We start from the raw sequence: 27457 nt of genomic DNA on the forward strand, positions 1-27457 counted from the left end.
GACAGTGATGCGGCCAGGATTTACACACTGGTGACTTGCACCATGGAAAATACCATGCAGATGGGTGCCTTTGGATGCCAGACTCAAGGAAGCAGATCTCAGGTCACGGAGATTAAGGTGCCTTCTCTTCTAGTGCTGTACTGGAGAAATGTCAGTAAATTAAATCCTCAGCAATGGGACCATGACTTGGTTGAGCTGGGGATTTTCACTGGTGGGGCAGTGTGTTTAGGACTTTTTGCAAGTTTCCAAATTGACTTGAAAAAATGGAAAAAAATTAAATCTTTACAAAGCATTGCCTTTCACAAAAATTCAGTCGAAAAGTAGTTGGTTAGTCCCAAATCTTTAAATAGTTAATGGTACAAAAACCAGATACCTATTTATGCGTACATTCAAGAAAGTGAAAACTAAGTTGTGTTTTTGCACAACTTTACAGAGGCATCACAGGAAAGCACAAAGTAAGACAGAAAAAAAAAAAAAGAAAGAAAAAGCCCCCAACAACAATAATGAAGGTAAATATTTAAAATCTGAGACAGGGTGCGGGAGGAGGGGTAAAGCTCTGCAAACAAAACTAAATCCAGTGCAGTGTTTTTCCCCTTCACAAAATGAAACAAGCTGTTCCTAAAATAATGCTTCCTTGGTTTTCTGGCAATTAGGGTCCTGAAGGATTAGCCTACAATTGTTGGCAAGTGTTTGCCTTTCCCAGCCGATGTCACTATAGAAGTCTGTGTTTATCTACAAGGCCCAGGGCATAATTTATAAGCCGAGCTGAGGTCCTGCATTCACGGACAAATGTTCCACACTGTCACCCACCCTCCTGTACTAGTTTCCTCCTCATCTACCTCCTGTCCCCTGAAATACACACAGGACCCTGCCAGGGCCACGATGAATGAGCTTTACAGCATCTGGAGCAAGCGCTTGCCCAACAGTTTATGCTGATACAGCAAAAAAGAGTTCCTGAGATGATCAATACATCACTAGACACCAAAAATTAGATTTCAGAAAGTAACCAAACACCAAGAATAATTTATCACTGTCCTAGAAAACAAAAAAGAGAAAGGGGTTTTTTTTTTCCCTCCAAAAAATATGGCCTACTCTATAATTATATTGCCGTCAATGAGTTTTAGGTCCAACACTCATGGTTTGTTAGAGATAGTGTTTTGTAAAACCTCTCTACAATCAAGACATTCCCATTTCATTTTTAATCTCTACCACAAGAGGTTTGACACTGCTCTAGTCCTGTTGTAAATAAAGAGCGATTCAACCAGAGTACATCAAAATACAAAAGACTAAAATTGGTAAAAGGGTTTAATTTTTAAATTAATTTTGTCCTGATGTGTTAGAACCTCAACATGAGAAAATTAAGCTTCTATTGGAGAGAATGGGAAGCTATTCTTTAAACAAAAGTAGTATGAATCCTTGTCTCAACGATGAACTGATAGTATAGCTCATGACAATGAATTTGTTATTTTGAAAATACTAATTAAAGAAAAAAAATAAACCAAACTCAATGAAAAACTCAATCCTACAAAGCGTTTATAAGTGTGACCAACGTTCCTCAAAACAGAGTCCACTGCAGGATAGACAGATCTGTTCTCAGATCTTCTCAGACATTAACAAAACAAGGTTCAGAGATACTGTTATTAATTAGGGTTGATGAACATGCATGTTGAAAATCAAAAACTTTTTTCCTTCTGAGAATTCATCTCTTTTCCAATCAGTAAAAATTATCAGAAGCTCCTGAAGTTTTATGGATACTGTTTGAATCTGCTTCAGGTCTATACCTGGTCACAGGTTGTTCACAAGATACATTAGACAGCAAAGTTATTTGCTATTTGAGGTCAACTGCCTCACTCTACCACATTTAATACTGGATGACCCAATAGTTATAAAGCATTTTTGCTCAAATCAAATTATGTTTCATCTTTAGAAAGAATGATCTCTGGATTCAAACTTCTCTTTAGCGACAAAGTTGGAAGGCCATAATAACTGAAAATTTTGACAAGGACAAACTTGGCTGGCCTGAGTAAGTGCAAAATGGTAGGAGGTCAGAAGAGACCACCAGCTGGCTGTCATTCAGAGTGCAGTCCACCTCACTTGCAATTACTGAACCCTACAAGTGGTCCCACCGACGTCAATGTGACCAGTTTTAAAATAAGAGGCTATTCATTCCAAGTAATGAATACTAAAACCTGGCCATCAGTTTGTGAACAAGTTTTTACGTGTCTATCATGAGGAACCTCAATAAAGAATGTTCTTGTGATGGTGGCATTTCAGAACAAGAACATGCAACAAATAGCACATTTCTCTGTAACCATCACCCATCCAGGCACCTACAATGTGAGACCAAAGGTTGCATGCATTTAGCCAGCAAAGTAGTATAATATTCTTCAAGAAAGGCATTGCCTGGAGTGGATTTTTATAAAGAAACAGAATTCATTAATAAATAAACCAGATGGGAATAAGTCAGACTAGGGCATTAACAGCTCCTAGTGCAATGAATCCTTGATCTTGCTCGAGGGTTTTTCAACAAATAACAAACACAAAAACATTAATGTTGTATCATTGCCAGCCATGCCAAGGACTCCGTTTGTGTCCAGGAACCCTGATATGCAACAGCACAGTTCAAATCAACCAGCAGTTAACACATTCTTTTATTTCTGCCAGTTAAAGTACATATTGACTGACCTGATCTGAGTCTTTCACTTGAGCATTTTTCCCTTTTCTGCAACCACAACTCATAAGCAGTTTTGCATCTCCAATGACTTTTCCCTATAAGAGATAAGGCAAGAAAAACATCAGCACAATCTGAACCACTGAAGAGCAAGGGGCTTGTATTTATGGTCAGAAGCAGAGGAAGAAAGGGTATTAGGGAAGCCTGTGGACTCATCCTGCATTGCTGGGAGATACCCTTCCACAGAGGGGTGGCTCCCAAGCTGCCAAAGAGACTTCCCCAAGGGCCAATACCAGGGCATCAGGGATGTCACATAGACAGGGGCAGAAGGAAAGCAAGGTGTACAGAAAAACACAGTGGGAATACGGGTCACCCAAGCTGAAAAAGAACAGGTTATTTTAACCCAATGTTTTCATGCACATACATGAACAGGAACAAGTCTATTATGCTCAGAGGGTACAATTACCAAACTGGAGTAACTTAAAGTAAAGTTCATACACCAGCATTTCTGTTCACCATTATCAATTTAGTGCTTACTTGCTTCTAGTCTAGCTAGATTCAGTGAAATAAAGTCTACGGGTGTGACTTGCCCTCATTAGGACAATGGGTCCATATAATCACTGTCAAGTCCTTGTCAGGAATTCAACAGCCCAACCTCACCCAACACTGCAGTACAGATCCTGCAACGTTGAAAACGTGCAGAGGCCAACGTAGATTTACAAAGAAACAGGGTCCCCCTCACCGTCCTTTTGCCTAGAACCAACACTTTCGGAAACAAGCTGAGCTCATACACCTTATTTTCATTGACAAGTCATCAGACTGACTGAGCATGATCTGAGCAGCAAGGTCCCTCACATTAACATGGTTCTCTTCTGGGGATTATCTGAGTCACTTTGATTCTTCACCAAAGCGTTTTTGGAGTTTATCGGACCTGGATGTCTTGATAAATCACCATGGCAGAAAGGGGCTGGCGTTCCAGGTTTGGTCAATATGCTCCTTGAGCTCAAACAGTAACACAGTCAATTGAGTCCCCACAAACCCATCGCAATTACTTACTTTCTCATAGACAAACACACAAAGACATTGCCTTTTTTCAGACTTTTGCTGTCCACAGCTGAAAAATAAACACTCTTAGCATCTGCTGGGCAACAGAGGGAGAATCTGCTCGCATGCAGCCATGGAGAGGCACAAGATTTCAGTTGGATGAATTTATATGGAAAAAGAGACCTCGACATTAAAGCAGTTAATGAGTTTAGCCAAGTGGAAGCACTCTTCCCTAAATGATGAGGAAGGGAAAGGGCACGATTAAAAGGAATTGCAGCCATTGCTCAACGTCAGGGCACAGCAGAGAGATGACCCTTGGTGGCAGGAATTACAAAAAGGCAGATAAACTTCTGGTCACCCCAGGAGAGCCTGCAACCTACCAGGTGTGGTGAGATCTCTTACTTGGTAACCCTAGCATCTCACAAGTCCCAGCAAGGTCAGATAATGTGCAAAAAATTATCTTTTCTCCTTTTTCCAAAAGAGATGCTGGAAAAAAAAGACACTGAAAAGGCTGTACCTACACCTGATACCTAACCAAAACTCTCAATGTTGGCACTGCTGATTGCAACCTGTCAAAACTTCGAGGTTTTCCTACTTCCAACTGGCATCCTCTGCCTGTGACTCCACCTATCAAAGCTATTTTGCTCTTGCCCCATTATTACAGTCCTTCAACAATCAGTCCATAATCTCTTAAATTTGAAAATCATTCCCCAGAAAGAAGTGATTAAACTAAAATGTAAAGTATTTGTATTAAGTTATTATGTTAGAGATAGGAAACCGAGGCACAGGGAGAGACTTGTCTGTCTAACCAAAGGAGACTTTCTAGGCACTCTACAGTGTATGAGACAAGTTAGAGATACAAAAGGACCTACGGGAGACTCACACATTTCCCAACAGGCAACTGATGGACAGTCAGGATACTTTAGGGTGTTTATAGCAGCAACATAGACCTCCGTTTAGGAAGCTGGATCCATACATGACTTGCTGACAGTCAACTTGTCCCAATATCCACCACAAAGTCATTATGTTGAAAAAGACCTTTCTATACCACAAACCAAAGAAAAATTCCAATTTTTAGATACTTCTCTGGCTTCTAGGATATAATGTCATGCAACCCGAGCTCATGGCAAACCATGGCCATGTTATCCTGTTCGGCTGGAATTATCACCAGCTTTATTTAACAGAGAGAAATTGCACGATGTTGCCCATAATCACTGGGAGAAACAAGTGCAGAGGGGGAATATGAACCCAAAACTTGATAGTTTTTTCTTTTTCCCTGACAGTACAAGAATGTAAGACCTCTCCCATTCCCCCAAAAAAGTAAACAAAAGCAATACACTGAATGAATGATCCCATCTCCTTTTCGAACTGCAGATGCGCCTCTCCTAATGTGCATCGCCCAAATTAGCTACTACCTCCACCTTTTTTTAGGAAAGCTTATTATGAGCAGATGCTTAATTTGGGGATAGGTGTCTAACATTAGGCAGCTAAGTTGAAAGGCAAAAAAAAAAAAAAAAGCATATGGACAACATTTGCAGCCAGTCGCAACTCCGTTCAAGAGCAGATGGAGGCCTTGTCATTCAGGGGTTTCCTTGCATACACCAAGCAGTTCAAAAAAAAATAGGGAAAGGGGCTTCTGTTTGGATGCTTCTGTCTGGAACCAGATTAGAAGAAAGCACGCTTTTCCGCAGCACACGCCTTGTGTTACATTAAACATGCACATGCAACTTCAGCTTTTATTCAGTGATCTGAAACAGAGCGCTCCAGGGTGCTAAGGGTCAGTGAGTTTTTGTTTGTTTATCTGTATGTTATTTTACAGTTTTTAGTGCCCAAGGAGTTTGTTAAGAAATTAAAACACCTCACTGGGGCTATCCTGCTGTGGTTGTTGCTTCCTAATATATCCCTCCCTCCTTTGTCCAGTAACACCTGATGTTTACAGGAGAGAGAAAGGAGAACCCTGCAAAGAAGGAGCCTCATTTCACCTGGTATTATAGACATTTGACATTATTTTATGAAGCATCATTTCCATGTTTCATGGCCTTTTATTAACAGGATTGGAGAACAGCACAGTGATCTTGAAAGTTCATAGACGTATTGCTCCTAACTGATCCTCTGCAGCCTGCTTTCGACACGATGCTTTGGTTCAGAAGCAGGTCGGTACAAGGATTCCCAATGGAGGAGCTCGCTTTGCCTTCTGCTGGCTCCCACCCATCATCAGACATCCCCCTTCCCAAGGCAAAGAGCAAGAAGGCTCTTTGGCCAGCACTGAAAAGCAAAGCACTTATGTCCCATTATCCCACCTCTTATAGGGAGTCTCGCTGGCCTCATCCTCCTCCTTGCACCACAGACTCCAGCAGTTGGCCAAAGTTTGCAGAAAAAGCAGAAAAATAATCATAGTAACAGTAACAAGCTTAATTATCTCAGCTGCACGAGTGACAGGAGCTGATCAGTTGCCAGTTTTAACAGCCTGTGGTCGAGAAACACCAAACTATGTCACCCAGAAGTCAAACAAGGGCCGGTCACAACTCACTTCATGCCATCGGCTCTGGGGGGAAGCGCGGGGGCACACACACACACAAATTGCCACCGCCAGGGCAGCCCCAGAGGCCCTGGTGAGGCCTGGTGCCACCACGTTGCCCAGAGCGGTTCCATGGGGAGCTGCCAGCCCCGTTTAAAGGAGTTGGACACGACGCACATGGCACCGGTGGGCCTCCGTGGAGCTGCCAAGCTCTGTGCTCCGGAGGAGCTGGCTGGGATTAACCGGAGGATCCTGTCTTCCTCCCGCTCTCACAACTCAGCAGCTGGAAAGAACAGCTTGAGGGGTGGGCTTGGCTTAGCAGCACCGTGCCAGGTACCTTGCAGCCACTGGCAGGGGTAGCTGGGCTCTGACCTCCTCAGTTCCCATCAGACTTCCTCAGTTTTGAGTAACAGCCCTCAAAAATACTGGCAGTAGCCTCACCCCCAAGGAACTGGTGCAACCCATCTCCACTTGGCCCCTAGAAGGTCTCACTGGCCAAACCTGGCCCTGGCTTTCAGCTGTTCATGCTCTCTCCATCTCTCCTACCTTGCCATACCCTCAAAATGTCCTCCAACAACAGATGAAAATGTGAGGTGCGGAAGGATAACTGAGCCTTGGCCCATGGCAACTTGGGGAAGAGCACAGCATCCAGCATGGTCTTTCCAAGACTTTTATCAGCATTTCAGCTGCTGAAGCAGCCTGGCTTTTCAGGGAGAAATACTTTGTTGAAAGAGATTTATGAAGCTGAGCTGAGCAGCGCTTTGCAGCCTCTTCCCTTTTCTTCCTCTCCTGTCTTATGCCACCAAAAATAGCTCTCCAGCATGATATCCACATAAACACAGTGATCACGCCTGCTCAGGAATGACAAGCATGCAGGGAGGCAGTACTGTCCTTCTCTGACTCCTTTTCCATCCACCCAAATATCCCAACATCTTCAGGACCGGAGAGCACATTTGCAGCCACCTCCCCTGACATCCTACACCACACAGGCTATGCAATTCAGTCTGCCATCCTGCCACTGAGCTTAATAGTCATTTTTCAATAAAATCATTACTGGTTTCCACTATGAGCTACTTAGTAACAAGCCAAGAGGAACACAGTGGGTTTATTTTTTTTCTCCCTAGGGCCATAGTTCTGTCCTTCGCCAAGAAGAAAACGTGTATAGCACTGCAACAGTGAACCCTAAAAAGAAGATTCCCATAAGTGCATAAGGGATGCTGGGAAGAACAACATATTTGATGTTTATGTTTTTTACACTGTTCTGTCAGGGCGATCCACACATCTTGAAGAACAAGTTCCCAAGTGCCTACAGTGGTAGAGTGGTAGAGGAGAAGGGGGGAAACGAAGGGAAACAAGAACTGAATCCAAGGTGGAGGCAAGCGGCAGTACAACAGACAGCTGGTGTTTGGGTGGTGGTAAATCACCCTGAAATGAGCCTCTTCCCTCAGCTCAATGAGGCCTAAACAACAAAGGAAGGCACAGCTTGCAGCCGGACAGCCTGCTAGCCAACCACAGACACACATGACAGCTTCATTCAGGAGCCCGGAGTCAATACAAAAGCTTCGAAATCAATCCGACATCCTGCGACCTCAAACAATGCGCCAAATCTTCTCAGAATTGGAGCCCCAAATGAGGGGGAGCAGCATTCAAGGGAGATCAAACCACAGGGCTGGCATTGAAAGGGACTAAAAAGGAGAAGAATGTTCCCAGTTTATTAATGGCGAGGTCTGGCCGGCTGCATCCCAGCCGCCATAGGTTACGTTCATTAAAGGGCAGCGCTTTGCACGTATTATGCAGAACGCCCGGAGAGTATGTGTGTGTGTGTGTGCGTGTGTGCGCGAGTGTGTCCCTCACTTGCTAGAGATCAGGATGGGCCTTTCTGCTTAGCACTGTTGTCTCCATCAGAAATTCCTCCTGTGTGAACCACAAACAGGGTTTTTTCCCACTTGAGTGACTGTATGGGTACAGACGCATGCATGCCCTTGCACATATGCACGCTCTCTCTCATTCCTGAGCCTGAAAAGCATAAAGGAACTCAGACAGGCTCTTTCCAAGGGGAAAAAAAAAAAAAGCCCAACGTTTTACATCCCGTTCCCTCCTGGCCATACTTTCAGCTCACACACACACAAAATCTATTACAAAAGGCTGAAGCATTATGTGATTACCGTTGCTGCTGCTGGAGTTGATTGCTCCATAAACCCTTGCCCACTCCTACATGCCATAAAGGACCAGGTCCCATAGCGCAACAAACTCACAAAGAGCAGAAAAAGAAAAAGAAGTGCTTCGGTCTCAGGAGTTGCCCCCTCCGGGTAGGATTGCCTTCTCTGGGGTAGTTTCACCTGCAGCATCTGTCTTGTAGCATCACACACAAATGGCACCCTTCCCCCTACAGCAACAAAAAGGCCAAGCAAATCCTTTTTATCAGCTTCCCTTTGAAGGCAGGTGGAGAAGAAGAATATAGACTCACACACACACACAGAGACAAAAAGATAAATACCATTTGCAAAAGTACTGTTTGGATTTGCCTGTCCTAATTATCTTCTTTTCAGCTGCCACATGTTTGAAAGAGTCAGACCTTGCAAGTTTTCTTCTCCTCAGCTGCACACCCAAGACGGAGTGCTTGCTAGAGGAGGTCAGACTTGAAAAATGCTTCTTTTTTGTGCTGAAATGGGAGTAGATGAAGAGAAAAGGCTGAATTTTTCGAAGCCATCTACGGATTTTGATGCACTTTTCCCATGCATTTTCAGTGAAGATGTGTCAAAGTCCAATCACCTTTGCTTTTAAAGTATCACACTGATCTTATGTTCAGAACAGATATGGCTATGGGAGCTAGTAACCTCTCTCAAATTTGGAAAAATTAGGTACACAGAAACTGAAAACAATAAATGTCCCTTAGGATGCAGCAATTTCAACACATTTTATTCTCAAAAGTTGGGGAAATCAGCATTAAGAGTTCCAGAAAAAAACTTTATGCTTTACTTACCCTTTACTTCACTAGTCTACACTATTATTGCCACAGCTCTGGAGTCCTTAGAGATCATGACCATGATCCCTATCTCATCATCTGAGAAGACAGATCTATTTTTACCTTGTGATACTGTTATACAGATGTCAGAGGGCAACTGGGCAAAACCAAGTATTTTAGATTCAACAAGTTTTTTCTCCAGCACTGGGTAGGACAGAAGATCGACTCCATGTGCAGGACAAGATGAGGTGATATTCCAATCCCAGGCAAGAAGACCAGGGAAGTCCCCACCTGGTTTATCAACAGTAAGGCAAAAAGCCTCTCAATTAGCATTCATGGAAAGAGGAAAACTGCAGCCAGGTTGGGCGAGTGCACAAAGATGTGGTAGATGAATGGTAGGAAATGATGGAGGGCTGCGATAATTACTAGCACTGCAGATGAAACCGTGTCTGCAGGGATCAGATGGAGAAAGATTCAAGGTTAAGTTTGTTGGGAGGATAATAAGGTTGAAATCTTTAATTTTAAAATACATTTTTTCTTCTCACTGAAATAGCACTTTTTGTTTCAAATATCTAGAAAGTCCAAATGTATGTTTTTCAAATTCAGGCAAACTGAGCTCTTATTTGGCTGAGTTGCTTTTTTTTTTTTTTTTTTTTTTTTTCTTGCTTGCCTGCTTTAAACTCTGCTATTTGAATAATTTAATAATCTATCTTAAATATTTCACCAATAAATCACAGGCTTGTGTTTCTATTTCATGTTAAAACTAATCAGTGGAGGAATGCCTGAGCTGGAAGTTAAAATGCCACTCCATCAAGTCAGCGATGCATAATCATTTCTCTGCAGATTCTCTGGTGAATAAAAACTTCTCTGCAGAATTAATGTTATATAAAAACCTCTTTGTGCAGGCATAGAGCTCAACCATGGTCCAGGATCATCTGCATCCTGCCAACAGGGCTCAAGATTTCCAGAGCTAATTGGTTTGTAGAGTTTTCCCACCCTGCCAAGCACAAGCGTGCAGCTTACAGCTGAATTTCATCCATGGGTACACCTAGCCGGAGTCCCACTTCGCCGGTCAGGATGATGATAATATTCACAGAGCTCCAAATGGTCCACATAGGTGATGATTGTATTGGGATTCCTTGCTTGTTCTCATCAAAGAGGAGCAAATAGAAAAAAAGTTCAGATGTTGTTGGCCAAAATGAGATATTTTTAAAAATGCCTCTGGGGTGAAGGAGATGAGAGCCTGTACCAAGAAACCCCAAATCTCAGTGAGCATCAATGGGAATAAAACTTCTCAAGTTCCTAAATTGTGTAGTCATTTTTAACCACATTTCAATGAAGTTCTGATGCAAAATCAACACATTTATAAAAATTAAGAAAAGTACACCTACCCCTCGTCACTGTCTCTCAAAGTCCCAGTTGATCAAAATGAACCACGAAGCCTCACATATGTGTAATTTAGTGCAATTAACTCTAATTTTGTTCCTAAATCATTGAGACACATTCAAGGCAAGACCCACTTTGGTCTCAGTCAGCAAAATCCAAACTGCATGAATGACGTGAACAGATAGCGAGAAGTTGATAGTTAACATATTGAATCCAAAAAGTAAGACAGAAGAGAGAAAAATGAATGCCAAAAGGGAAGGGAAGGGGAAAGGGGAATAGCTGTAAACTACATTATAACTAAGCTGCCTTTCATTTTGTGACAATTTTTTACTTAGTTTTGTAACAAAACTTAAAAAATCATGCCTTTTGCTTCAAAAAAAGTCTACAGTGGATGATCTCACATTGATACCCATAGTAAAGCAGGAGGAAAACATACACAATCATATGCATGGATAAACATCATCTTGGGCAACATGATTCCTCTTCTGTAGCTGGGCAAAGTCTCTGCATCTCAGCTCCTAAGAGTAGCTGGAGCTCGCATGGGGGAGGGTGGGCGAGGTGGAAATAGGAGACATCTCCTCCTCCTCCTCCTCATTTGAGGATAGACATCTCCATCTTTCCTCCCCGTGTGCAGCCGACAAGACTTCCTGCACAAACTGACATGGAAACAGCTAATTTACTGCTTTGTGTCAGGAATGCAGCCAAGGGCTGCAGTCCCCTGCACCCTGGATGGCCTCATCTGGGCTGCCTCATCCCAAAAAGGGTCTCCCCTTCCTCCTTCCCCTCCCCTCCAACACACACTCCTCCTCCTCTTCTGCTTTTGTAACTTATCTCCCTGTAAGCTACTTCCCAACATGAGTCGAAATTAAACAGCCTGCCCATATGCCATGGCTCACTTGTTGTCTGTTCCCCTCACTGCCATCTGGCCTATTTGCTCAGCCAAAGGGAAAAAAAAAAAAGAAGGAAAAAAAAAAAAAAAAAATAAGTAGGGAGAGAAGAAGAAGAAGAAAGATAAAGCCAGACACAATGAGGACGAGAAGGGAGGTGATGATGCTGTCTCCCGCATCTGCTCCTTGGCCAGGCTCCCAGATAGATCAGTAATGGAGAGTAGCAGCAGAACCAGTGACAATTAACCCAAACACAGTCCTGTTTATTTAACCTGTTCAGAGAGATCAGCTCATGTGCTGCTCCCCTGGCAAGGAGGCATCACGCTCCAGCAAGGAACTTCCCACCAAGAAACATCCAGGCAGAAGAGGCAAAGGGAGATCCTCATCTGAACTAGGCTGGAGAAAACCCCCTAGGTTCTTCAGAGCATGACAACTATGCTGCTGGGCTGAGGTTTTCCTTAACTTTCCAAATCACTTTATTTTTTTATACAGCAGCACAGGCAGAAGAGCAAGGAGAGATTTGACAGGGTGTGGGGGAAGTTGCAGCTCTGCCCTGGTTTTGATGCACACTAACTTCTAAAGCTCCTGATTCTGCAAAACCTGAGGAAAGGAAATTAAAAAAAAAAAAAAAAAAAAAAAGAAAAGAAAGAAACCATAAGAGAAAAAGCAAAATGATCCCAAAACACCTCGTTATTTCCACATTGCTTCTCTAAACACAGAAAATTTTTCAGCCCTGCAAAGTGCTGAGTGCAGGGATTGGTTTTTTTAAAAAGGAAAAAGAAGAGGGTAGCTCAAGAAACTGCATGGCTCACCATCACTAAACATTTGTGCCAGGATGGGGAGAATGTCTGGGAGCAGAGCTGTGGGAATAACAGAAGTTATGTTTGCTTTTCAAGCTGAAATGAAAACTTTGAGATTGAAAAAAAAAATAGATTAACTTGAAAAATAGTTTTCTAAAAAGGACAGCTTCTAAGCCATTTACAGAGCAGAATGAACAGAGGGTAAGAAAACTGTTTTTCCAACACCTTTTACTGCTTTTTCTTTCTTTCTTTCTTTTTTTTTAATTTGCAATGAGACATTGCATACGCGTGCAAAGGCTGGTGCATGAGCTGATAAGGAATTTAACTGCATTCTAGTCCTCTTACCTAGTTTTGCATGTATTTAACTCCAAGAAACGGGAGCAGAATTCGGCCCATGTATTATCTGCAGAGTGCAAACTGCGGGCAGCACAGAAGCGTGTGTGTGAAAACACGTGCCTCGCACTGAGATGATAGGTATCAAAAGCCACACGGTGGGTTCATCTCAAGGCAGGCACCGCTGAGCCATGAGATGACGATAATTACCATTAGAGCTCCATGAGATCATGGTGGGGAAGCCCCTGTGGGGAGAGGCGGCCGGGGAGGAAGAGCAGCCCTCCTCTTTCCAAGGCAGCAGGGGTTGCATGCGGGCACAGAGAAGCCCCAGATGCTTCCCAGAAGGAAAGGTGTAGTTGCACAAACCACTAGGGAAGGAGCTCTTCCATTAGTCCTGTGCCTACACCTGAGTCCTTCACAAACACAGAGGAGAAGAAGTGATGATCCTGCCTGCAGACAGTACCTTCTGATTCACGCTTATGTTTTCCCATTGCCACCTGACTCTGCAATGGAGCAGAATTGAGCAGGTTGAATGTTTTCACGCATGATCCTTCTTCTACTTGCAACCACTGAGCAAAATGAGTGTTGACTCTTAGGCTCCCCATTTTTCTACAACTGCATCTGCACATGTAGGTAAGGTAACATGCAGAGAGCACGGTAACAGGTGCCCCAAAGCAAAGGCTGCGTTGCTTTTTCCAAGCAGTTGGGCTTGTGGTCCCTTGTAATAGGGAATGACGCTTTCCCCATTCAACCAACCCACTTGCAGCCTTCAGAAAGGAAGAAACGCTTTGTGAATGCAAAATACTTTGTGACAGTGGAAACAGAAACCAGAAGCTCACCTAAAACCGAAACACAGCAGCGTTTCCAACTTTAACGCTGCTGCAGTCACTCTACAGCGGGGCCTCCAACCTTGGAAACCACTAAAAGCAGCAACATCAACAATCAGAGAGAAGTCCTCTGCAAGGAGATGAATTCCACCACAGATTTCAGCTGACATCACCAGCCCATCCGCGCTTCGCTCTTGTGGTTTATGATCTCACCATGAAGCACCTCCTTGGACTCATTCCCTCCTATCTTACTGCAGCCCGTCCATTATCCTCTACCTAATTGCTTCCACAGCGTCGCTGCAACAGAGCTATTTCCTACAGCTGAACATTTGTATTCCCAAGAGTTGGCACCTGCCAGGTCAAGTTCCTCAGTCTTTACATTCGATGTTACTACAATGGGAAGATGTTCCAGTGGACAGAAGAGCACATGGAGCCAGCAATCAACCCGATTCCTCCGTTTGGATTTTCTGTTGACAAAAGGGGACTTGCTAAAGATCATCTTACATTATTCTACGGAAATAGGATGGAAGGAAAGGGGAATGGTGTCGAGAGCAATCTGTCCAATACACCATTAAATCAGAATTCCCCAGTTACGGATAACAATGAACTGCAATAAAGTCAATGGGAAGCAGGGTGCAGTATGGAAAACTGGGAAGAGGTGGGGGAGGGGGTGTTCAGCTTTTTGTGGTTTTGTTTTGAGATGTGGGAGCCAGCAGCGACCAACACTGAGCTAATGGCATCCAAGCTGACTCCTGCACACTGTGCACCTCCCTGGGGTCTCAGCTTCCCACAAAACCAACCTGTTTCATCCTGTGAAGAGAATGAGGATGCTCCCCATTTTGTAGCTGGCAGTAAAAGTCCCAGGAGATCCCCCAACGTGCCCACTCTCAGGATGGCATCTGCAGCAGGTCAAGGAGCAGCAGGTACCATCCGTCACATCTCTGACTGGAGCTTTTAAGCACCAAGCCACCACAGAAACACATCATTTCACATTTCCACCCTCTGTAGTGAGGTTCCAAAATGTTTTGCATCTGCATGTTGGGTTAAGGGAAGATGCTGTTCTCTCATGACTACGCTGTTCATATGACGCTAAGAAATTTTGGGGTCCTTGAGTTGCTTTCCCTCTATGAGTCTTTTTTATTTGGAAAGTCCCTTAAAGTCTCCGTGATTCTTTCCCTCCTCCCATGTTTAAGGGTAAAAAATGTTTTCATTATAGAACTTCTCCAACGGGCCTGAGAAAAGTTTTTCAAACCAGTGTTAGTATCATCTCTAGTCTCGCATACCCGAGGTGTTCAACCATGATTCCTTGATTTATGCCAACAGAACCTAAGGCCTTCAAAAGCTCTCCCATCCAAATATTGGACTAATTCAGGCATACTGGATCCATCAAGTTCTGGATAATTCAGCCTCTAGCAGGTCCAAGACCACTAGTATTGAAACTCAAGGGATTGTGTTCGCCCATCTTGGCCTCACAAAGGACAAAGGACTTTTGTTATCCTTAAAGAGGAGCTTCCTCAGTGCCATATCATGCCTAACCATGCCAGCAAGAGAGGGAACACACTCAGGGTCTATTGCCGTGACATATCGCCACTCGTTGGCCAAGGAAGCCCAACCACATCAGTAGTATGAAAAGTCAAACGTGTCAGAGCAGCCTGAAGACCTGGGCCCCTCCATCCTGAGTCTCACATCTCCCAGTCATGAAGCAGATGGGTGATGGTGCAAGGCCGCAATGCTTGTCTTAGTTCATGGTTCTCATTAGGTTCTTGCCCTTAGTGGTGCTTTAAGGCCATTTGCCTTTCCCAGCTACCCGTATCAGCTATCTCAGCATCTGGGTTGGAAATTTTAAAAAAAACAACAAGCTTTGAGTCACAATGGGCCACAAATCCACTATTTAAGACTGGACCTAAGCCTAACCCTTCATACTGCTTCAAGAACTGGACCAAAAATTACAGGAATCAGAGTGGTAACAGGCAAGTTAGTGGCAAGTGTGAGGAGATAACCAGCAACTGGCCAGACAAAAGAGACAAAGCATGACCAAAAGCCCCTTAATTCCTAGCAGAGGCCAGGACAGCCCAGGCAGAGTAGCAGGGCGAGGGCAGCGCGGTGGCAGCCATGGTTCCTGCTCAAGTTCCTGCTCACCAGTGCCAGCCTCCTCCCTGGCCTGCCTGGAGTTTCAAAGGTCTAAATAAAACCAGAGGGAGGAACTTTAACACTTCTAAATCTTCACTTTGGACTTGGTTTAATAACGGTGTCAGATTAAAAAAAAAATAAAAATTAAAAAGCCCAACAATCTCCCTTATCTAGCCAAATGTAGCCAAAAAAAGCATGATTATTTTCATTTAAATTCCCTGAAGGCAACGCAGATTTTTCTGTCGATATCTGAAGCCTGAAAAACACTCAAATTTCTGTGCATTTTCACTCTTTGACAAAATAATTAAATTCCGAGGGAAAGCAAGGACAACTTTCTTTTCGGTCAAAGTCTGAGGGAGATCTTTCCAACCAAGATTATCAAACTTTATCAAACTTTTCCTTTTCTTCAACTCCCACCTACATTACTTCACCAAATTTTTAACATTTTATCTTCACTTTCACCTAAGCTCGCTCATCTTATTTGCCTGAGGTGTAACAAGTGAAGTCAATGGGGAAAGTATATCTATAATTCCTAAAATATTTTAAACAAGCAAAGTGTTCTGTAGGAAACAGGAATGACCTGAGCCGCTATTTTGGTCGCAAAATGTTACAGCAACAGGGCAAGCAACTGAATTAATAATATCGTGGTGTTCATAGCCCTTACTCTAAAATACACTCCTCCTTTCAGCCCCAGATACTAGGAACTGTGTTGCTTTGAACTGTTATCACCCAGCCCTCCCACCCACTCATTTGAGAAGATAAAAATCAAGGTCTGGGCTGGTGATTACAAACACCCAAACAAGATATTTACATGGTTTTGGTCACTTCTTCGCTGAAATGCTGTGTCATGGGGCTGGCAAGAGGCTCTTTTAACCTCTTTCAGAGAAATGAGTAACCAGAACCAGAAACCACATGCCAGGAGGGAAAAAAAAAAAAAAAAATTTCCTTTACGAATGAGGCAAATTTCTAAATTTCCAGCCAGAAGCTGGTTCTTCCCAACATAAAATCCTGAGCAACCGAGTAGATGACCCTGGAGAAACATTATAGCCTAGAGGATAAAGCACTAGCCTGGAAATTTTGAAATTTAAGCTTTTTTGTATGAATAACCTGTGGCAACTCAGGTTACAGCTGTGAGCCTCAGTTTCCCCTGAAAACTGATATCCAAAGTGGTCTGTCTCTCCCCACAAAAAAAAAAAAAAAAAAAAAAAAAAAGCTCTACTAAAAGAGGTCGATACCATGGGTATTATTTTAGAAACTGAAACTTTTGAGGGGACCAGACTCATCAGTCCCCTGAGGGAAGCTCTCCTCTATTTGTTACATGAAAAAGTACAATTTCCCACTCTAGTGTGAGCTCAGCCTTCAGGTCGTTACAGCTGAAGGCACCCAGGCAAAGCTCAGAGTTTCCACTTCTCTCGGGTTTCTTCAAGTCTCCTTTTTAGTTTCAGTTTGTATTTCCTGTCTCGCTCCTTCCCCCCCTCCGCTTTCATTTTTGGGGCTTCAAATTCAAACAAAAACCAAAAGCATCGCTGACTCAAGATCTTTTTGTATTTCTCTCATTTTGACTAGAAACCAGAGCAGGCCAAATAAAATGAAATGACGTTTAGATATCACTTTGGGGTTCAAAATGCTTTGTAGACCTTAAGAACTACTCACTTTATCATAGAGAATGGCGTGGGCTTCCTATCCCTTACTTTCAGAGAGGAAGATCAAAACAGAGAAAGTTTAATGGCTTGATATTTTCATTTTAAGCACAAAATCCATGTTTCCAGTTCCTTGGCTTGCATACTGGATGCCCCTGGGTTTTGAGGTCCAGACCCCTTTGGAGTTTAAGCCTCCAACCTTCATGCAAATGTGATGCAGCACGTATGCTGAAAATATTCATGATTAAATAAAACCAAACCTCCCTTGCTGAACACAGAAGGGAGAAACTTCCCTTTTTGGAGGTGAACAGGGCTTCACAGCTGAAAACCATGGTCTTTTCTGCAAGACATGGTTTCGTGTTGGTTTCAGATCCGCTGGCCTCTTGACATTCCCAAGCCAAATAAACAATGAGGAGTTTTTAACTGATTTTGATTGACTTCTCATCCTCTTGCTCAGTTTTTTCTGGCAGGGTTGCAAATGAAGGATCAACTCTTTAGTGATTGCAGCTAGAGCCATTAAAGTTCCCTTGCTCCCTGCCCTGTAAGGAGCACAGAGGATGAGTGCTCACATCTTTCTCCTAATTTCAGCACCTGGGAATTATTCACTGTATCCTGCAATTTTGACCTCTTTTCCTTTCGGTGTCACTTGCACTCAGAAAGGAAAAATCCAATCCCAGGGGAATATATGGGATGTTTTACATCCCAGGACAACACTTTCAACACTTTGTTTTGAGACTGAAAGAAGAGGCAAGACAATCACCTGCTTGAGTGAGCTCTTTGGACGAGGCAAACAAGTGTCACTTTGTTCTCACTTGTGCAACCCAGGCAGAGACTGAGGGGGGTACGGGAAGGTCAAGACAGACCCGTGATTTAAAGGCAGGAGGATGGTTTGATGACTGAATGAGCCAGGGGCTTCACTTTCAGCTCATGCTGATACAGAGCATTATGCAGAGGGAGGCATGTTACTGCCTCAGTTTCCCCACTGTAAGGCAGTGACCATGCTGCCTACTCCCATCACAGGAGTGTGCCCAAATGAAGGCACAAATCTGCAGTGCCAAGCAACCAACACACCAGCTACTTCGTGGCCATACGGCTAAAAAACAGTTGTCCCTTGCCTTGCTCCGGGAGCAGGAGTACTGCCCCAACCTTGTCACCCATTTTCCAGGGCCAGTTGTAAAGCAAGGTCAGCAGAAGGGAACCCTGGCAGACCTCAGCATGCCTCACTTGAAGATGATCCACGAAGCAAGCCAAGCTCTCTATAGCAACGAAGTTTTGGACCAGTTGATGAACACTGAAGTTTTAACCAAGCCCATATTGACTATAAAAAAAGCTCCTGATTGCCTCTTGACTATCTTTAAGGAGCACATAAGACTTTGAGGGCCCAAACACAATACAACTTGCTGGCCACAAATAGGCTATACCCCTGCCAAAACTTTCCTCTGCTGCAGCTATGGCATTCTCTAGAAAACATTTTATAAACTGGTCTCTGATTTTTACGACATGAGCATATAGAAGTGAATGTAAACTCCACTGACCCTCATGCTGCTTTTTGGCTCAAGGAACTGCTTCTTTTTACATCTTTCTTCCCCTTCTCCCCAGCTCCTTAACTAACCACAGATTTCTAAGAAAGAAGGAAATTACGTTAATTGAAACCTTCTCAGTACATTATCAGCTTCAGTGGGAGCACTTGGAGAAGAGAGAGGCAGAAGGCTTAGGGAAGAGGGGATGTGCAAGATTAAATAATCCCTTGGAGGAAGATGTCAGGGTATGAAAGGCCACCTAACTGCTTTTTGGTCACATCAGGCTGTAATTTCCTTCTCCCAAGTGCCACCGGAGCCTCTCATCCACACCCAAGAGCAAGCAAGGGATGCTGGAGGGCCAGGCCAAGGCAGGACTCAGTGCAGCTGACTTGTGAGGCACCAGACAAACACATTTTCTCTCCCTTTACTTTCATGATGACTGTAACAGCCCTACCCGGCCACGCAGGCATCATGCATCAGTCAGGCTTGAAACACAGCTGAGCGTTTTCCATGTTACAAGTGGACGTACTCAAGGGTTAAGTAGCTGTCATGTTTTACTGATACACCATCAAAACTCATCTGCATTGTGTGCTGAAACAGCTCATTCACCTCCTGACCAGCAGATGATAGCTGGATCCTCACAACACCCAGATTTTTCATAATAGCACTTCCATGTAAGAAGCTAGACTTGCAAAGCAAGACTTCCGTGGCCACAAAAACATCAGGAATGGGTCACATTCTGCTTGGGAGATCATTTGAATTCAGAGGGGGAGTATTTTGATGCCACAGTTGCATGGGAAAAATGAATGAGCAAAATGTAAGCACCAGACTCCAGGGATTTCCACAAGCGTAAGTGCAAAGTTTTTGGAAACAGGTTTACTGGGAATGGCGTTTCCACTGAAGTTCTCCCCTCCTTCCCCTCCCCAGTTGGCTGACTTTCCCAGAGTCTTGATTTGCAGCCTGCCTGAATACCACTCAAAATATTTTCTCAATTAGAGGAGAAAACAGGAATTTGCCACTTGTCTGCCTCTATTCTGTTGCCTGTCACCATTCAGCAAATATTTCAATCATAGCCCTTTACATGCTGCTAGCCCCGCTCATTTAACCTTTGGCCTTTCCCTAGGCTAATCCATCGGCCTTTACCTTCAAATCTTTACAGCCAAGGGCTGACCGCAGGACGGGCTGGTAGGGAGAGGAGGATGAAAGGGGTGTTGGGGGGGATAACTTATGCCAGACTCCATCGCAACCTGGGGGTGGGGAGCAGAGAGGGTGCAAATCTCTGACCACACTCCTCAAAGAATTTGATTACCAGCAGCTGGAATTTGTGCTTCCACATCTGGAAACGATGAGGGAAATTAACACATTTTTTTAAAAAAAAGAAGGAAGGAAGGCCTCCATCATCTTGGCTCTCCTCTGTGTGGCCGGCAGCATTCTGAAGCAGGTACCTAATTGCCTGCAGAGCCTTTGCTCTTCTTCTCCTGCCTCGACTGCTCTCCTCCCCGTCTCGCGTGTCGCTGAGATTAGTAGCTAACGGTTCCACTGTCAAAAGCACATGTGATGAAAATAATGCCCAGAGCGCAGCCTGTCAGCCTCAGAAGCGCCTGCTCGACTTTGATGGCGGAGGATCCCGAAAGCCTGCACCCGCCCAGCCTCCCCCCTGGCTGGCCGCTCAGCCGAGCATCCATCGCGGCTCTCCTGGGGCCATGCCCAGCCGCCCGCTGTATGAGAAATCGCTGACCCTTCTATCACGTGGATGCTTTAATTGTTCACATTGGTATTTTGTTTCTCTCTGCTGTAGACAGTTTGCTGTCTGTTATCTGTCCTTCATATGTAATTAATTGTGCTGTCTCCCGGCTCATTAGAAACAAGCCCCTCTCCTCCCCTTCCCCCCTCTCCCCTGGCCAAGTCACAGAGTGCATTATTTAGGTTAAATCATGTTTAAGTAACTACATAAATAGTAGGTCGAATTTGCCTTTTGTCTAGGCTGAGACTGTTGCTTGGCTCCTTTCTCAATGTGCCAGACCAGGAAAACCCTTAATGCTGGAAGCTCTTGAAGGGAAACCCTCACCGGGCAGAGCATCCGTGACGCCCCAGGAGCAGAGGAAGGTCCTCTGAGCAGAAGGCTTGTCCAGTAGGAAACAAGAACAAGCTGCCAAACTTTAATAAGGCAGGCGTAAAAGTCAGTGCTGCAGAGCAAAAATCCTGCCAAAAGGATGTTAATCGTCTAGCAAGAGGTGACAGCAAGAGGAAGGTGAGGTTTGGGTTTGGGTTTTTTTTTTCCCCCCTTTATAGCTTATTCTAGTCAGCAAAATGCACTTCAAGTGACATCACTTCACATATCCTGGGTCACCCGCTACCTCTGAGCAGATCTCTCCTACAGGTACAGCATTGAAACTCAGGTGCTACAATGCAAGTGAAAGGCTTCTGAGCTTTCATTCAATTAAGAACAAAATGATAGTTTCTGAAGTGGGTTCTCTCAGTGCACCAGTTAAAAAGAAAATAATTGAGGATGTGGGTATATAGGTTCAAGTAATCTAGAAACCAACATGAATCATCACCTCGAACTCAAAGAAAACCTGCACTGAACTGTCTTAAAGGGTTAGAGTAGTTAAACTAAAGCCTGTAAAGTTCATTTGCTCCCTTTTCTGGGCCAAAGCTTAATGTCCTTGTGGACCATTTCCCTGTGCAAAAGCACGTCTAATATCAGCTGATGTAAAGATTTGAGGATTTAAATATCTGCTTCTAGCTGGGAATAACCACCGACAGAACGAGCATGAGAAAGCTTGTTTCCTCGAGATTTCTAGCTTAGCTTAAGAGATTTAATCATCTGGATGAGCTTCGGGTGAATCACCTGAACTTTTGGATACCGACTGCAGCCAAGACCTCCCATCATCTTTGTGTGTGCGCTTCCTTGCTGATAGACCTGGGCTAGCCAAGTGCTTTAACTGATGGGACCGGGCTCAGCTTTGCTGGATTGCCTGCACAAAGGTTGTGAAGGGCTTTGGTGAAGACTTCCACATGAAAAGCACTGCAGACATTTCCAGCGGTGTTACATGAAGTTAAATTACTGCTTGGGAAAGCTGCTTATACCAGGAATGTGAGGCAATGAAGTTCTCTCTTTCCAGCACAATCCGGGTGCCGTCGATGGCAGAACAAAAGCCTTCTGGGCTGCCTAAGACCAATGAATCTCATCAGTGACGTGGGAAGACCACCGTGAAGAGCCAGGGCATAGTTCAGTTTTCCAGTCTATCTACAGCTGGCCCTCTCCACCACAAAGGCTTAAAAATGGATGGAGGTTGCAAGCGCATGTCATGCAAATCACTAAAGTTGTTTTATCATAGACTTTCAATCTAAACTTGCTGCCTGGGCTTAATACAGCTGCTGGTCTACTGGGGAAACGTGCTGTTATTGAACTGAACCCATCAAAATTGCAGTCTGGTTTCTCATCCCTACCCAACTCACGCTCCTAACACCGCTCATACTGCTTCAGGAGAAGACAGTCCTCCCTACAACTTCTTCCAAATCTAGGCAGACAGAAATGAAATATCCACAGCTAGGTTCATCAGAAATACACCCAGTTTTTAGGTGATGTTGTATTATTAACAATATATGCTTTAAAAAAAGAAAAAAAATTCTCAGGAAGGAAAGGGGAAAGGAAGGAAGAAAGAAAAACATACATGAGTGGGGGAAGGGGAGAAAAAGGACAACAATCTGAGACTTTCAATGGGAATGTCCAAAAATAACACAAACAGGATCTCCCTGCCATCTGCTCCGATCCTCTCTGAATGGCTTTCAAAGCAAAAAGCCTTGCCAAAACCTGACAAACAAAGCACTGAGCATCAGTTTTAATGGAATACCAATATTGTGATCCCCCTTCCCCCCTTTTTGCTACATATACACACACCTTCCACACCCCTCCAGTTGCCAAATAAATGACACTATATAAAAAAATTTGCTTCGGTTACAAAGCTGAATAAACAAGGAATAATTCTGCAAGTGCTCCCATATGTCTCTGCTTCTCTGCTTACAATGGACACTAATAAGATTTGCCACAACTAATTCATTCTTTCACACCATTACCCTATTCTCTACCTTAAAAAAAAAAAATTAATTCTGCCTATCCCACGTGCATTTTTCCGCAACTTTCACACAGTTGAAACACAAGGGTTTCAACAACAAAGCCCACCCATCACAGAGCAGACACTTTCAACTTAGTTTAGGCCCCTCAATGAGGTTTAAAGGTGAGTTTTACAGAAGCTAAAGGAACAGACGAATGTTTGTCATTTTTTTCTTTGATTTTCCATCCTCATTTTAAAAAAAAAGAGATGTCTAAAGTGAATGATGTGGAACAGGGAGGCATAGGAGAGCTGCGATTTCAACACCAAAGGCAATGTGTTAGTGCACATAAAGTAGAAAGTCTTGACTCCAAAGGCAATGTGCTAGCACATATAAAGCAGGAGTGAAATTCATTAGCTGCAAAAACCAGCAGCTCTCCTATGCTTTACTTCAGCCCAGCTAAGGAGAGCAAACACAAAGCAAACACCCAGCAGCAACACCCAGGAATCGATGCAGCCTTCAGCCCGCGCTCCGCTTTTAGTCCTTCACAACTAAACACAGTGCTGGGATGCAGAGATCTTGGTGAAGGGCAGAAATCAATTTATTTTTTTTTTTTAATGATTCACATTTCTCCTGACAAATCTAAGAAGGAAAACCAAAATGCTTAAATCCCCACCTCTTTGCTGCACTTTGTTCCCTCTGCTATTGAGATATTTTTATGTGCCAGCAGCACACCTTTACCGACGCTGAGCAAGCTTTTTTTTTTTTTTTTGGCCTTTTTTTAAAAAAAACATCTGAGGCCTAAATTACTTGAACAAACAAAAGAGTTTTCCCTCCTTCCCTCCCCCGCTGCCAACCCCCCCAGTGCTGCATCTGTCCCTCCTCCTCCGGCACACAAATGGCCTCACACCAGACAGGATGGAGGGAGGGCTCCCAATTGCGCCTCTTTATTAACGAGGGGCCACGATGGGGAAGGGGCTGGGGTAGGGTGGGGGACAGACAGCAGCTGCCAGCTTCTTCCCACCACCCAAAATGGGGAGCAGAGATTGCGCATAATGTGCCAGGAAGGAGCCCATGCACGAGAGCTTTGGGCCACCTACCAGCCCACCCCATGCCAAGGGATATCAAGGTGGGCAGGCACTGCTGGTGTGCTCCCATCACCATCACCACATCTGGGAAAGGGTGGCAGGGAAGACCCACAGGGACATCGGTTGTTTTTTGCAACCCATGGATGGGGAGAGCTAGGTGGTGGTGGGAGTCTGGTGGATGCACCATTGGGGTGGTCGCAGGGATCCTTGCTGTAGTTGGAGTAGCAGAAGGTGGGATACCTTCTCCAGTGGCCCTGGGTTAAGACACCTCTGTCTGCCTCAATTTTTTGCTTGTAAACTAGGGAGGACCTTAGGAAAGTGTTGAAAACTTATGGTCTTTCGTAGTATTGAGACATGATAATTTTCTGTAAGTACCACCCATCATCTAACTCCTTTCTCCCTATCTCTGTGGTGATTCATTTTCTTCTTCCACTAGGAAAGGTAGGAGGGTATTTTTTGAGAAAAAGCCACAGTCAAAATCAAAACTCTTTCCTTCTCTCCCTTTTCAACCTCAGGCCACCCTTTGCATTCACCCTTCTACGCTGTGGCATCACACCTGATGATAAACCTTGAGTCCCTCAGGCCTACAATTTACCCATCAGACCCTCTCCAGTGCTGCCTGCATGGCCATCTCCAACTGGCAGAGCCCAAATTCTCCTTACCTCATTGTTTAAATTCCTCTCCCTCTGGGCTGACAGCTTTTCCTCAGGAACAAAGCACAGCCCCCGTGAGCAAACATTTCTACCCATCTGTGTCCAGCAGCCATGACAAAAAAAGCTCCCCTTACTCCCCAAGCCCCCCATAATTTTTTCCCCAGACCTCACAACACACTTGATGTCCTTTCTGACTCCTTTCCCCACTCTCAAAAGCTAGATTTGGTCACATTGTCAAGTCTTTGGGTTGATTTATTCATGGATCTTTATCCTACCTGTGCTTCTTGTTGAGTCTGTTTGAGGTCAACATCTATCTGTGTTTTAACACAAGTGGCAAGACTGCAGGCAAGCAGCGAAGATGCAGGCAAGCAAAGGGGGCTGTAAGGACAGCATAAAGCATTTCGACTTTTTCGAACCAGGGATTAACACATGGGTTTTAAACAAGGGGACTCCCTTCCCAGCTGACAGCAGCAGCTGCAGCTTCTGACTTGCTCACAGAGTGGCAGGGAATCGAATCAAAGAGAAAAGAAGAAAGAGGACAACCCTTCCTTGGGGAGTAGGAAACACAATACGAGCTATTCTAAACCCCCTGCAAATACTGGCTTAGTTTTAGGTCAGGCCCTCCTTCCCCCTTCTGTCCCGTGTCCCCCCCCTCCTCTCACAACAAAGGGAAATTGGTATTTTTTGAAATTCTTCTGAAAGCCAACCCGGCAGATGGTTCTTTCCATGCCGGGGAGGGAACAAAAAGAAAAACCTGCCAGGATACACATCACCGAGATGTGACAAAGATGGGCATGGTGGCTGGCCTCTGACCCAGGGATTTCACATAGGCCTATTAAACCATGTGGCCAAGATGGACTGAGTCAACTTATATCTCCAGCATGCAGCTGCTGTACCCCACAGGCTCGTGCTAAGTTTTATTAGCTTATGTCAGGTCAGATAGACTGAAAAAAAGACAGGGTTTCACTACATTTCCACCCCACCTTCTCAGCACTTTAGGACAATCCCCCACACCAACATCTTAGCAGGTGGAAGTGAAGTTCAGCAGCCAAATTCACAATGTAATAGTAAAAGGCTTATTTAGATGGTAATTAGCAACTGTCCTACTTTATCAAAGTCTTATGTACACATCAGCAATATGAATTCCCACAGATGCAGAAAGCCAAGGGTAAGTCACCATCAGTCCTTCTATCACACTCAAATGCTTCAGGTTAAGGACCTGGTTGTCCGTCACAAGCTGCCCTCCCTTTCTTCCCTCTAGATGACATCAACAGCCAAATTCCCACTTTTTTCAAGGATGCCCCAAACAGATCCAAGGGCTCCAACATTCCAAGCACCCAAGTTGCCTCCAAGGATGAAGCATGACTTGATTACGCACCATGTCTGCCATCCAAAGCACAGGGAGCAGCAAAGGATGTGCTCCCTCCTCGTAGAGCTGCCTCGTGCTTCACAAATTCTCATGAAGCATGTTGGTAGTTGATGTCCCCAAGTGACTTTTGGCAGCTCTTGCCCATGCCTAAAGCCAATGACCTAAGGACAGATCGATCCCTGCCCATCACACTTTCCCCAGTTCCTCTTCCGGTCGTTGTGCTGTAGTCACAGAAGGAAACAGCCTTCCTCCCCACCACCCCCATCTCCTTCAAATCAGGATTATAATTACAAGTAATGCAACGGAATTAAGTCAAGAGAGAGAAAAGGCTGGAGGGAATTCATCCTAATGATTACATAAATTATTGAAGAAAAGTATCCCATGGAAAGCAAGAGGCTGTCTTTGGGAAGAGTACTCAGCTGGGTGCTGGTGAATGCAAGGTCAGAAAACAGGCAAGACAAATTAATTATCCCCATCTAACCTACACATACATGGGGTATAAGAAGTAAAATATATCATCAATCCAGTACCATCAGTTCCCAGTAGAAGATGCAACAAAACAAGTGCCTTCAAGCTCCCTGCTAATACAGATCAGGCAGGATACTGATGTAGGGATTGTCCCTGCAGCTGAAAAGACTTTGGTGGGAGGCAGAAATGAGGGTTAATCAAGCCCCTGTTAGTGCTGCTGCTCCTCAGTAGAAAAATACCTGCTTCAGGTCTATTTTTCTTAGTCTTAAGGGTGAGCTTTCATCAAATTACTCACCTGGGAATACAGCAGGTAAAATCTAGTTGAAGCTACCCAAGCCAATTTTTAGCATATACTGGGGCGCAGGGGAGACTACTGAAAAAAAGTCCATTTAGAAATTACAGTTTAGGTTCTACCTCGAAGGTATGAGGAAACTATTTCCTACTTATCCTCCTGGGAAACGCTTGCCAAGCGTGTTACAGAAGTGCCTTTTCACAGAAGCACCAGGTGAGGAACCAGCAACATTGCCTCACGGTGACGCAAGGGCGTGATGGGTGGTGACACATCTGAGCGTCCACTGCTCAGCCCTCTCCTCCTCAGACAGAGCCATCAGCAAGGAGAATGGGGCCATGGCCTCTGGCTCATTTGCTTGTGCCACTGCATTCCTCCCCAGAGCATTGGGCAAGGCAAAATTACCCGTAAATCCCCTCAGGGCTGATTCTCATCTTTCAGCCGTGCAAATGGAGAGTGGCTCACGCTAAGCTAGGATGCTGCAAAGTGCTGAAATTCCTCAATGAACCACCCAGGTTTATAGTGGTAGAGTTCTTGTAACACCGATGTCAATAAAAGATACCATCTCTGCCTACAAACCTTGCCACCCAGGTGAGAGAGAGCCATGAGAAACTGATGAGAAGATAATGAGTCCTCCAGTAAACATTGCTCCTTTGACTCTTACCACATGTTAAGGTTTACAGACCAGAAGGGACTATTAAGGACACTTAGGTCAACTGATTGCATGCTAGCCCCAAAAATCCACTCCCCTCATTTCTGCATGAAGCCCTAACTCTTCTTTGAGATAAATTTTACTTTTAAGCTAGCAGTGAA

General features: G+C 44.4%; 1 protein-coding gene across 1 annotated transcript in view; it reads right to left on the minus strand.

Annotated features, from left to right (window-relative positions):
- Positions 1–27457, minus strand: part of LOC104165379 (SET-binding protein-like) — an 89675-nt gene that overhangs the window by 53208 nt on the left and 9010 nt on the right. Inside the window, exon 2 of the mRNA XM_009704987.1 lies at positions 2686–2769. Coding sequence (XP_009703289.1) covers positions 2686–2769 — 84 coding nt within the window. The remainder of the gene's footprint in view (positions 1–2685; positions 2770–27457) is intronic.

The sequence above is a fragment of the Cariama cristata genome, unplaced genomic scaffold (genome assembly GCF_000690535.1).
Source record: "Cariama cristata isolate BGI_N322 unplaced genomic scaffold, ASM69053v1 scaffold30837, whole genome shotgun sequence".
NCBI classification, from domain to species: domain Eukaryota; kingdom Metazoa; phylum Chordata; class Aves; order Cariamiformes; family Cariamidae; genus Cariama; species Cariama cristata.